The 13,027-nt window shown below is 38.4% G+C and overlaps 2 protein-coding genes across 2 annotated transcripts in view; both read right to left on the bottom strand.

Moving 5' to 3' along the window:
* The window catches only part of Nek1 (NIMA related kinase 1), a 554,120-nt gene that overhangs the window by 237,100 nt on the left and 303,993 nt on the right, over positions 1-13,027 (bottom strand). The gene's annotated exons all lie outside the window — the stretch shown is intronic.
* The window catches only part of LOC121462253 (serine/threonine-protein kinase Nek1-like), a 127,851-nt gene that overhangs the window by 60,525 nt on the left and 54,299 nt on the right, over positions 1-13,027 (bottom strand). The window contains 4 exon segments of the mRNA XM_041673755.1: positions 3,005-3,031; positions 3,034-3,226; positions 3,299-3,364; positions 6,056-6,184. Coding sequence (XP_041529689.1) covers positions 3,005-3,031; positions 3,034-3,226; positions 3,299-3,364; positions 6,056-6,184 — 415 coding nt within the window.

Genomic DNA, 13,027 nt, shown 5'->3' with positions numbered 1-13,027 from the left:
CTTAAGGGAAAAAAAAAACATCTGATTATCAATGAAAATAAATTATGAAACTCCCACAAAAAACTCATTACTTTAAATTCTAAATAAAAACTTAAATGAATGAGGTTTATTATTCATTAAGGGAAGAAAAAGACATATGTATCTGATTATACAGAGAACTATAAAATCAGGCTGTTGAATTTACCAATATGAAGGTCTTCCGTGACTGAGTAGTTTTGTTCACTGATAAGAAAAAGTAAGGTAAGCAAGGACAGGAGAAGAATTAGAATAAAAAACGAACATGTCTTTAAAAGTATGTTATGAAGAGAGCTCTCAGAATCAGACAGCAGGGAGTAAGTATCATCTAAAAATCCTGAGGAGTTGTGGAGACAAAGAGTGCGGCACATCGATAGGTGAGCCATTCACAGTGAGGGGCAAAGGAAACGGACACAGTGCCATGAAGAACTAAGAGGGTGAGCCGAGTCCCCGATCATGAAGGGCTATGGGCTGTATTCTAGCTGTAATGGAAATCAACAGCTTGAAGACAGCATAGTGACATGATAGATTTTTTCCTCATAATTGGTGAAAATTAATTTCAAGGCAGGTGATGATGACATAGCCTTTAATCCCAGTACTCGGGAGGCAGAGGCAGGTGGATTTCTGTGAGTTCGAGGCCAGCCTAGCCTGGTCTAAAAGAGCTAGTTCCAGGACATATAGGGCTGTTATACAGAGAAACCCTGTCTCGAGAAACAAAACAAAACTAAAATTTAATTTCAAATCTCTTTAGGTTACAATGTCTTTACATCCCTATCTAGTAACACCATCCACCCGTTCCATTTCACTTCCTATAAAACAGATATACTTTTTGTACTTCCTTGCCTTCCATTTACCTTTAAAATGGATTTTATTCCTTTGGTATAGTTATGACACTAATTTCCTCAAGCTCACAATGCCTCTCCTAGGATAAACATTGATAAAATATAGTCCTCAATTTTTCATCTATCTTTCAGAAATATTCTGCTTATCCTTTTGAGCTAAACCATATTCTTCTTCTGTTCTATATATCCCTAACCCTTCTGCATGTGCATGTTAGTGTGCGTGTGTGCACTGCATGTGAAACCCAAGGACAGCCTTGGCTACTGCTTCTCACGTACTGCTATCCAATTTGGTGTGTTGTTGCTGTTGTTTAGAAACAGGGTCTCTTTATTAGCCTGAAACTGGAAAGGAGAAAGAATATTTAAAAAATGTTTGGACACTTAAGAAAGAGTTAGCCCCACCCACGAGGAAGAACTGGGCCTGATGGCCTGGGCATAGGGGAGCTGGCTCTGCCCCCTCACCTGACGGGAGAGGCCCTAGTAGACTGACCCACCCTAACATCTACTCCATCTGGGACCTGCCGGCACTCATGAAAGGACTGGTCCTGTGGGATATCTACAGGATCCCAGAGGAGCTTCAGTGAGAATCCAGTGGATCAGACCAATGACTCTTGCAATGCACATCGGCTAGGAAAGCTGACTGGACAAAAGGGTAACCGGGTGACACCTGCAGATCCTAATGCCACCAGAATGAATAAAGGGGTGCTAGAGAGGTGGGAATGATGGGGGAGTGAAGAGGGTTTTTTGTTTTGTTTTATTTTGTTTACGTTTGCTTGTTTTATTTTGATTTTTAAAAATGTTTTTCTTTGGGGGGGTACTGCAGGGGTGAGGGGAAGATATGGGGGGACTGGGAGGTGAGTAGAATTAAGTTTCATGACTTGAAACTTCCAAAGAATCAATAAAGAAATTATGTCAAATAAAAACTAATGTTTGGTGAAGTTTTCCAAATTTGACAAAAGATTTAAGTCTATATATTGAAGAATTTCCTAAGTCCAAGGAGAGGAAACAGGAAGAAAAGTACACTAAGATACTTCACAATCATACTATTCAAAACTAAACATAACGAGGAATAATAATCGATAGGCTGGAGAGGTAGTTCAGCAGAAGAGCACACACATGGCAGTTCACAATGGTACCCTGTTCTAGGGGATTTGACATCTTCGGGTTTCTGTGGCACAAAGCATGCACATGGTGCACAGACACACATGTGGGCAAAACACCCATACACATAAAATCATACCAAATTTCTGAAAAATAAAGAGATAAAATGTCATAGCAATCACACCAAAAAAGTCATGCATGTACAGGGGAACAAAATGAAGGCCATGTTTCCTGTGGGAAGATGGTAAGGAGACAATGAAGGCCGTGATTCCTGTGGGAAGACAGTAAGGAGACAATGAAGGCCGTGATTCCTGTGACAAGATGGTAAGGAGACAATGAAGGCCAAGATTCCTGTGGGAAGATGGTAAGGAGACAATGAAGGCCGTGATTCCTGTGAGAACACAGTGGGTGCTTAGGAATTCTTTCTAGTTAAACCTCCTGAACTCCTCCTAAGGTCTAAGGGGCTCTTCTGAGCTTTCACTGCTCTTGTTTTCATTAGAAACTACTGGTAGAGTTGGGCATGTACTCAGCATTCAGAGGGCAGAGGCAAGAGGATTATGAATTCAAGACCAGCTTGGTATTTATACAATGAGTGATTATCTCATAAAACCAAAAGTGGGGAAGCTGGGAAACACATATCTGTAACTTAAGCACTGAGAAGACAGAGAAAAGAAGACCATGAGTTCAAGGACAGTGCTGGATACATACTGAGACACTGTGTCACCCACCAGGAACCCCTTTCACTACAACAAGAACAAAGAATGTAACAGGTTGACATGGTGTAAAGGGTTCAAACAGTACAATTTAAATACATTTCTTTAGTTCTCCTCTCACTACACTCTTACAGAAGAATTTTTGCTACTGTAAAAACCAAACCACTTTTCATGTCTTTATATTGTACTGAAAGATACTTCATATGCCCATGAGGGAGTTGCACAGACTTCTTCTACCTCTCTTAACCCATCCACATGCTGGTTCCTTAGGATGGCCAGGACACAAGTTTACGTGAGTGCTAACCCAAGACAGGACATGGACATGTTCATACATACTTTCAGAGGCAGAGAAGGATGTGTCACTTCATCCAGAGGAATCACAAGCTGACCTCCGACCTCCCACTTCTTGCGATCAGAGGAAATGGCATTTTCTTTCTCATACTCCTTGGCATCCTTGTGGCCAGCGACCTCACAAGAATCTGAGTGATGGTGATTCTCCTTTTCATCTTCCTGAGCTTTAAGATTCTCATTTAGCCTACGCAGTATTTCTCGCTTGCTCTGAAATAGTTACACTTTAGTGAGCATATCATTAAATAAGAGCCTGACAGAGTCTCTGAAAACTGTACTTACTGAAACAGCATTGCTGCTCTTTTGCATTTCTTCTGAAGTTTCTTGGGTTTCAGTTAAATTTCCATCCTTTAAACACAAGACGGTTGAAGAGTAAGAGAAAACCATTTTAGGACTCTGAAACAGTTGATATTTTTGTTACTTTCAGTTTTTCATTTAACTGAAATTTAACCCCTGTGAACTTTTCTCATTGCTGTGAAATGTTAACACGGCTTCTGTCATTATAAATAATGATGAACATTTAAACATTATCAATCAGTTAATAAGTTAAATGTGTGTTTGTGTGTGTGTGTGTGTGTGTGTGTGAATTCTCAGTTATTTGTCATGTTTGTGGGTGACTGCTAACAATTATCTCTGTCTTCTTTGGTATCTAACTTTTGATAATTTAAAGTCAATGACAGGCATGAAAAGAAATTCATATACTTTGTTTATTAGAGTTAGGAAAAGGGTTGTCATGTTTTGCTTTTAAAAAAATATGGTTCTTCAGACTAGAGATATGGATCAGTGGTTAAGAGTATTTGCTACTCCTGCAGAGGACCTGGGTATGATTCCCAGAACCCACAAGGTGGCTCACAACCAACTGTTACTCCAATTCTAAAGAACTTAACACCCTCTTCAGGCCTCTTGGGGCACCAGGCATACACACTGTGCACAGAGATATCTGCAGGCAAAACACCCAAATGCATAAAATAATTACGTCTTAAAATGAGCTAGTTCCAGGACAGGCTCCAAAACCATAGAGAAACCCTGTCTAGAAAAACCAAAAAAAAAAAAAAAAAAAAAAAAAGGATCCTGGGGACTGAATGCCTCATGCAAGTGTTTTAGCACCTGAGCTAAAGTCTTAGTCCCAGGGATTGTGTTGGTAGATAAAGGAATTCAGGAGAAGCTGTGTTATTTTGAAAACAAATTTGTTACATACACATTAAGACAAAGCATTAAACACAATTAACAAGTAGCTTTCTTATCTATGGAAAGAAGTAAAAACAGATTCTTAACTTTTCTTCTGATTAGTATAAAGATATTCTTAAAAACTTAATATTTAAGAATATATTAAAAGAAAAAGATTAGTTATTATGAAGGCTATAACAGTGTGACTAAATAATCTTCAAAGTTTTAAATGAGCAGTTTCTATAAACACAACAATAAGAAAAACGATTTAGTCACATGATTACCACAGATTTCTAAGACTTGAAAAACATAAGAGCATAGTGATCAGAATTACAGTAACACATGTAAATGAGACAAGGAGGATTTTACCCAGGAAAGCAGTCAGAGATGACAGGTACTGGAGATGTGAAACTGGGTACCAGGAAGGAAACCACACAAGGAATCTAAAGTTGTAAACAATGCGGCACATGCAAAGTCATTATCAGAAAGAGATAAAAACTACTGGGAGAACAGATTCTTACACGAAGCTCTGAACAGGGACATAGAGCGTTATACTCTGCCTTATTTTCAAGATAAGCACAAAGGCTGCAGAAAATCTCTGTAGTAACCAATAATCTCTGCAGTATGAAAAACATCTAAAGAATTTCAACAAATACAAGTCACAGACAGTAGCTACTGGGAAAGGAAAACAGAGGTTCCTAGGTTGTAGGACTCAGCAGACTGTGTTCAGAGCAGTTTAACCCAGGGAGTCACTCCACATTCGGAGCCATTCCTTTCATCCAGAACGGTCTTTTTAGACAGGTAACCTGGTGCACACTTACAAGTTTAAACTTTTGCTTGTTCGCATATTTTTGTTTGTTTTATTATCTATATAGCTAGCATACAGAGACAGAAGTAGAAGGTAAAAAAAAAATGAATTACATTGAACATCACTTCCCATGTTACAAAATTTCAAATAGGTGTAGAGTTCATTTCTATAGTTATTTACTTTAAGGACTATAAGAGATATTATTCTTTAAAAATTTGCCAATCATGAGGGTTAGGGTACAAAACTGTTTGCCACATTATTTTCAGTATATTGCTTTCAAATGTTTTTACTACATTTAATTAGTGTGTGTGTGTATGTTTGCTGCTGCTGCTACAATTACATGCACATGGAAGTCAGAAGAAAACTTGTAGGAGTTGTTCACTCCTTCTACCATGTGGGTCAGTCTCAGGGATCAAACTCTGATCGCCAGACATCGTGGCAAGCTCCTTTCCCCACAGAGCCATCTTACTAGTTTATCAGAGAGTCATTTCAACACAATGCCCTTTCTATACGCATGCATCTGTGAGACACTGGTTCTAAGATCTCTCTGCTCCCTTGCCAAAATCCACAGGTGCTCAATTCTCATATTTAAAATGGTTAAGTGCATATAGCATATGATATCCTGCACATACCACGAACTGTCTCTAAATTAGTTACAAAACCTAACAGACAGATATGCTATGAAAACAGTTGTGATACGGTTTAACAGCATGAACATCAGCACTACAGAGGCCATCAGTACTGGCCTGGGTAAGCACATCAGCAAAAAACATGACTTTATTTCTCAAACACTTTGGATCTGAAATTGATTAGCTCTGTATATAGGGAATCTTCAAAAGCAGAGTGTTCAAGGCATATTTATCTATAACTGAGTCCTAGATAAAAATCTATGGGCAGAAAAGTTCCAAAATTCAGAGGAAGCCAAAAAAAAAAAAATCCAGAAGACAATCTTTTTACTCTAGGAAACAACAAGGAGGCATTAGAAACCAATGTAATCCATTAAATTCATTTTCGCTTAAATTGATCTGTAGTCTTTGAGGAACTCTAAATTTTATGAAATTTACCAGGCCCACTTCTTTCAAAGCCGAAGTCACAGAAATAACAGGTCTCATTTGCTGCTTTGATGGAGAACCCCCCGTTTCTTGATGCTCCAAAGGTAGAGAAATATCTGAGCTCCTTACCTTCACCAGCAACTGCAAGAAACAGAATACACAGCTAAAAACACTGGATTTCATATCCTCATAGAGAAATAAAAGGCCCCAAGATATCTCTAATGCATAGTACAAATAGCTTCCAATTCCTTAACTCCTCACTGGGCTGGACAGTATGATACATGCTGGTAGAATGTGAACACAGAAATCCCCAGCTGCATGTGTAAATACAGCCACGTGTCTGACAAGCAGTCCTAAATAAAACTGGCTACCACTGCTCGAGCAATGTCTCATAAAATGATTCCGCCAAAAGTCTTCAAGGGTCATGAGGAATGCTCAGTAGTTAATAGCACTTACTTCTCTTGCAGAGAACCTGTGTTGAATTCCCAGCACCAATACAGTAGCTCACAACCATTGTCAACTCCAGTTCCAGGAGATCCAATGCCCTCTTGGCCTCCATGGGCTCCTGCACACACTTGGTGCGCATAATCTCACAGAAGCATACACACATACCCATAAAAATAATAAACACACACATAAACAATGTGTAAGAGTCATATAAAATATTCATTTATAATACCATTATGTTATTTTAATCTAATACAATGTTTAATGTAAAAGTAGTTTATTAATTTTATATTTCAGAAAGAAATGCTTCTAAAATTTCTCCCAAATTTTGTAGTTTCCTTAAAGCCTGAAACCCATACTTCGACACAAGTGCACTTTTATCAGGTGCTAGTCATTGGGACTCTAATCAGCATAAATATTGTGAGCTGAAAATTTTACTATTATAGTTTGTATTTGTGCATTTGAGGTGACCCCAGAGGTTCCCCTGAGCTAGCGTTTCAGGAAGTTGAGAGCTGCTTGAAGCAGGTCCTGTGATCTGTACTTGGGTGCTCTGCAAGAACACTCTTGACCCATCTTTCCAGCTCTCAGACAGTAAACTTCTGAAATAAATAGAGGCAGTGGAATTAGCTGTACTGCTGTAGCACAGAGTGAGTTGCTCCCAACTACAAATCTTTCTTGACTACTAAGACTTTCAGTAAGTATATATTTCAGGTAGTTGTTACAGAGTGTAGTGGTCTTAATAATAAAAACCCAGAGTCAATATCGGGGCAAATGCTGGAAGATCAGAGAAGTATTAGGGAGCCAGCCAACAGAGTGACTTGACTGAAGTGAGCAAGTTCCTGTCCCCAAGAATCCTCAGACTGAATGGGCTGAGCTCCTGTTTCTTCCTGCCTTATATTCCTCTCTCCTCCCAGCCATATCCTTTCCTGTCCCCACCTCCCTAGCACTGGCACTAAAGGCATTTGACTCTCAAGTACTGGGATTAAAGGGGAGAGCCATCACCTCCTGGTTCTGTTTCTCTTTTACACTGAATCAATCTCACGGTGGCCTCGAACTCACAGAGATCCATCTGCCTCTGTCTCCCAAGTGCTGGGATTAAAGATGGTGCCACCACTGCTTAGCCTTTATGGCTAATTAGTGGCTAGCTACGCACTCTGATTTTCAGACAAGCTTTATTTCTTAGAATCACAAACAACATGGCACCACAACTGAGCTATGAATAAAGTGGTAATTCTAATATTTAGACTTCCAATTTTTATTATACCAGTATCTATGTATTTAAACAGTTGCACAACTGATATGGCCAACATTATTAATTATACTGATTTCAAGATGTGAAATAAATTTTTAAAGTATCTAGAACTCATAACAACCAAGTACTCTCACTGTGAAGGAATATGCTAATAATTTGAAACTGTTTTGTTAACATAAGAATGTATATTAAAGGCCTCTCAAATTCTATGGGAATCAGAATAAATTCTAAAATTGTCCTACATAACATCAAAATTTTTAGAATATATTAAAAGTTTTAAGTGATTTCTATAAAAACTGGGGCAGATACCAATAAACCAAAATTAAGAACTGCTGAGAAACACCGTGGTTGTAAATAGTGACATTTCTAGAATCTTGTGCCAATTTTCTTGAAGAAATATTTCCTAGAATTTCAATACATGACTCTAATGTGATTCTTTCTGAGTCAACAAATTCATAGGTCTTGATATCTACTAACAAACTGAGAGTTCCTATCTGTACAAACAATCTAGGTGACGAAGACCATAATGAGTGAGGCAGGGTTCTCTTGAAAAGGCTGTAAACTGCAATGGAAAGGGAAGTAACTGACTGTACTCCTGAGAAACACTACCTGATCTGAACTAGAAGGAAACAGCAGACAAAAACCAAGAACTGAGTGTGTAAGTCAGATGAGGTGCTGAAGACAGCAGCCTCCAAGGCACCCTGAGCCTCAGCAGCCCTTCAGGGTCAAAGTCGGACACTCCTACACCCAAGGTCTCAAACTCACACTTAATACTCTTGTGATTTTTCATTGGACTCTGAGATTCAGTTTCTTCCTCTAACAAAAGAGTGATGTCCTCATTTTCTCTTTTCTGAAGAGATCAAATGAAATAAGTTGTGTGAAGCACACAGCAATTATTGCTTTAACCTTTAACAAATAAATAAGATCATTTGGCATAAGCACCAAAAGCTTAGACTGAATTACTGATGAATTAACTTGCAGAAGCCAAGTTTCTGATCTTAAGAATGCAGAACAAAAACAAAAAGTCATATGTGTATAATCGGAGTTTGAAGTTTAGGCAGTGCACTGGAGGTTTAGAACAGAATTCACAAGAAACAGGGATCCACAAGTCGAATACCTTACCTTATGAAATTCAAAGAAAACTATGATTTAAAAGGATCAAAAAGTAATATAGTTGTATGAATAATTAAGTAGAAGTTACAATAAGTATTGAAACAATTTCACTAAGGAAAATAGCATCAAATGCCCTTCTCAACTTATTCATGAATTTCAAGAATAGCTTTTTCTGTTATTATTGTTTTTATTGAGCTATATTTTTTTCTGCTCCCCTCCCTTTCATTCTCTTCCCCTTCTACCTTCTCCATGGTCCCAGGCTCCCAATTTACTCAGGAGATCTTGTCTTTTCCTACTTCCCATATAGATTAGATCCAGTTATGTCTCTCTAAGGGTCCTCATTGTTGTCTAGGTTCTCTAGGATTGTAAATTGTGTGTGTGGGGGGGGGGTTCTTTGATTTATGTCTAAAATCCACTTATGAGTGAATACATATTATATTTGTCTTTCTGGGTCTGCGTTACCTCAGTTGAGATGATGTTTTCTAGATCCATCCATTTGCCTGCAAAATTCAAGATGTCATTTTTTTCTGCTGTGTAGTACTCCATTGTGTAAAGGTACCACAATATTCTTATCCATTCTTCGATCAAGGAGCATTTAGGTATTTCAAGGTTTTGGCTATGACAAACAATGCTGCTAGGAACATAGTTGAGCATATATCTTTGTGGAACGATTGAGCATCCATTAGATATATACCCAAAAGTGGTATTGCTGGGTCTTGTTAAGGTTGGTTCCTAATTTTTCTAAGAAATCCCCATACTGCTATCCAAAGGGGGTTGTACCAGCTTGCACTCCCACCAGCAAAGCAGGAGTGTTCCCTTTACACCACAACCTCTCCAGCATAAGTTGTCATCAGTGTTTTTTATCTTGGCCATTCTTACAGGTATAAGATGGAATCTCAGAGTTGTTCTGATTTGTATTTCTCTGATGGTTAAGGATGTTAAGCATTTCCTTATATGTCTTAAAGAATATCTTATGGGGCTGGAGGGATGGCTCAGCAGTTAAGAGTACTGCCTGTTCTTCCAAAGGTCCTGAGTTCAATTCCCAGCAACCACATGTTGGCTCACAGCCATCTATAATGAGATCTGATGCCCTCTTCTGGCCTCTCAGGTGTACATGTAGACAGAATACTGTATACATAATAAATAATAAAGAAAACATTAAAAAAAGAATATCTTAAAAGCTATTTTTGAAATTATTGGGCAGTCACCTATTAATAGGAGCATAAAGGAAATTCTTGAAAGAAAGACCAATACTCTCACTGCCTCAACAAATTATACTTAATTTGGTCATAATGATTTTTGTGTATGTATGAAGGCAAAAGATTGATGTCACGTGCCTTCCTCGATCATTCTGCAACTTATTTTGGTAGGTAGGCTCTCTCACTGCGCCGCCTGCAGATTTGTTCTAGATTGGTTGCTCAGTGAATCCAAAGGATCTTTCTGCCTCAGCCTCCCCAGTACTGGAATAATAGGTGTGCACAGCCTTGCCCAGCTTTTATGTCAGTACTGTGGATCTGAATTTAGTCCCTTAGGCTTCCCTAGCAGGAACTTTGCCACTTAAGTTATCCCCCTATCCACATTTACCCATACTTGTTAAAAAGTTCTTTCAAGCTAGGATGTAATTCAATGGTAGACTAGCTGTCTACTATGAGGAAGGACTTGATACTCAGAACTATACAAATTAAGTCTTTCTTATCTACATAATTCCTATATACATAAACATATCCACTGCTGGGAAGTGTGGCCTTGTTGAAGCAGGTGTGGCCTTGTTGGAGGAAGTGTGTCACTGGGGGTGGGCTTTGGGATTTCAGATGATCAAGCCAGGTCCAGTGTCACCCTCTCTCCCTGTTGTCTTGCTGCTCTGAATATGGAACTCTCAACTACTCTCCAGTACCATGTCTCTCTGTGTGCCGCCATGCTTCCCACCATGATGACCATGGACTATAAACCAGTACCAATTAAAAGTTCATCTTTAAAAAAAAAAAAAAAAGAACAACAAAACAAACAAACCAAAAATAAAATTTTATATAAGATGAAACCCATGAATGAAGTCTCAAAAATCAAAAAGTCACTTTTTAAAATGAAATTGATCACATGGCCAATGAAACTGATCACAGGGCTAAGTCTAGAATATTTACTTCCTTCTCAGTATAGTTTTAGAAAACTCATTCAATTTTAAATAGAAAACCTTTCAACAGGACTAAAGCATTTACTTGAAAGTTTCACAAGTCAGATTTTTGTATGTGTTTGTATATGTGTGTATATATATATATATGTATATATATATATATACATACATATATATGTGGATTTGAGAGTGACACGCTGCCTACTGTGTGTATATATGAGTGTGTGTGTGTGTGTGTGTGTGTGTGTGTGTGTGCATGCGCATGCATGTGCCCAGGCTGGCACATAGACCAGCACAGCCTTCAAAGTGTGTCTCAGGCTCCTAAATGCTGGGAATACAGGCACAAAGTACCATAATGAAGATAAGAAGCTTTTTTTCTTATGGTACTAGGAATCGAACCCAGAGCTTAGGCAGGCTAGGCAAGCCTTGACTGTTGAGCCACATCCCTGACTCTTGGAAGACAGGCTTTAAAATAAATCTATAGAAGCGCACATCCCTGCCATGCCCACACAAGCTTGACAAATTTGAAACATTTTCACATTACTTACACCTCCACAGACTTTCAGTTACCATTACAAGATTTTCTATTTTCTATTTCAATTTCACTATGTGCTGAAAACTTAAATCAGTGGTAGCACCAAAAGACAAAAGTAAAGCTGTAATCAAAAAAAAAAAAAAAAAAATGGAGGAGCTTTTCAAATGTAAATCACTACGGATTTCTCAAGTCTTAAGTCACAGAAGGGTAGCCATCACTCCACTTCTATATGTGGATTAGGGAGGATGAGTAGGTATGCCAGGACCAGGCCAAAGGGGCCCGACTTCATATCCTGAATATGGAATAATTTTGCATGTACTTCTGTAGCACCTAAGGATACATCACAGCTAAACTTCTGTTGGAAGAACAAATCCAAACTATCAGCTGGCAGAACTGAGACCAAAAGTCAGATGTCTCATTCCAGACACATTTTTCCTCCTATACTAGGCTATAATCAATAAACAAATGTTTCTTGAACAATCCTCTATACAGATTTGAAATAAGCTGAGTCATAAAATTCACAACAAATATATCCGCTTGTTCCTTATCTTCCTTATCATTATCATCATCATCATGACAAAGCTAATCTGACGCTGTGTTTTCTGAGTTACATGAACTTGGGCTGATGAAGGCACAAAATTCTGAGTGAGTAGGGCCTATAGGTCTAGGAAAAACAATATTTGATAATGAGCTATGCCAGTCACAGGATGAACTGAGACACAGACATTCACCCTACCTTGGGGGAACACAGGTAATGAAACAAGCAAGCAGAGGCCTGCTGCTAAAGAGGGCCTGTGTGTGCATATTGATGGGAGCAGTTAAGTAGCTGACCCAGTAGCCAAGACTGTGGGGGAAACAAAAAGTGAAGCTCATGTCAACTATTATCAAACAATTTGATGTTCCATGAGACTTTTGTCTGAACTCAGCATTTTAAAAAAATAAGGCTGAATTGGACCACATATAAGTTCATTATATTTGATGGATACAATACTATTCCACCCACCGTCATGGTTTATGAAAAATGTTAGAATGGATTACTAAGCATTAATTTAAAAAGGAAAAACAATGACCTTAATACTTGCAATTGTGATACTGCACCTGGACACAATGGTAATAAGTTCACCAAGACAAAAACTTAAAACACACACACACACACACATACACACACAGTTTTACACCAACTTGTCCTGATATAATACGAAAGGCAGCATGTACTAGTTGGGCTTTTGCCTCCTGTGCTGAAGACATAATCCTAGAAGACATAATGTAGACTCTGGTTTCCCATCACTGGGTACGTATGCACCAGAAGTAGGCTCACAACTATTTCTGAGGGCAAGGTAAGTTTGGAAGAGATTTGGGCAACACACGAAATGAATGGTTCTATTAAAAGGATGGGATATACTTTTGAAAAATTCTCTTGTTCTTGGGGTAAAAATGTTAACTTATCAGTTATTGCTTCATACCCATTCTATACTAATACTATATCTGAGAGGAAAAACAAGGAACATT

This window comes from Microtus oregoni, unplaced genomic scaffold, assembly GCF_018167655.1.
Source record: "Microtus oregoni isolate MIOR12 unplaced genomic scaffold, Mior012 000024F_ref0000369, whole genome shotgun sequence".
Lineage (NCBI taxonomy): Eukaryota > Metazoa > Chordata > Mammalia > Rodentia > Cricetidae > Microtus > Microtus oregoni.
This window is presented reverse-complemented; position numbering and strand designations above follow the sequence as displayed.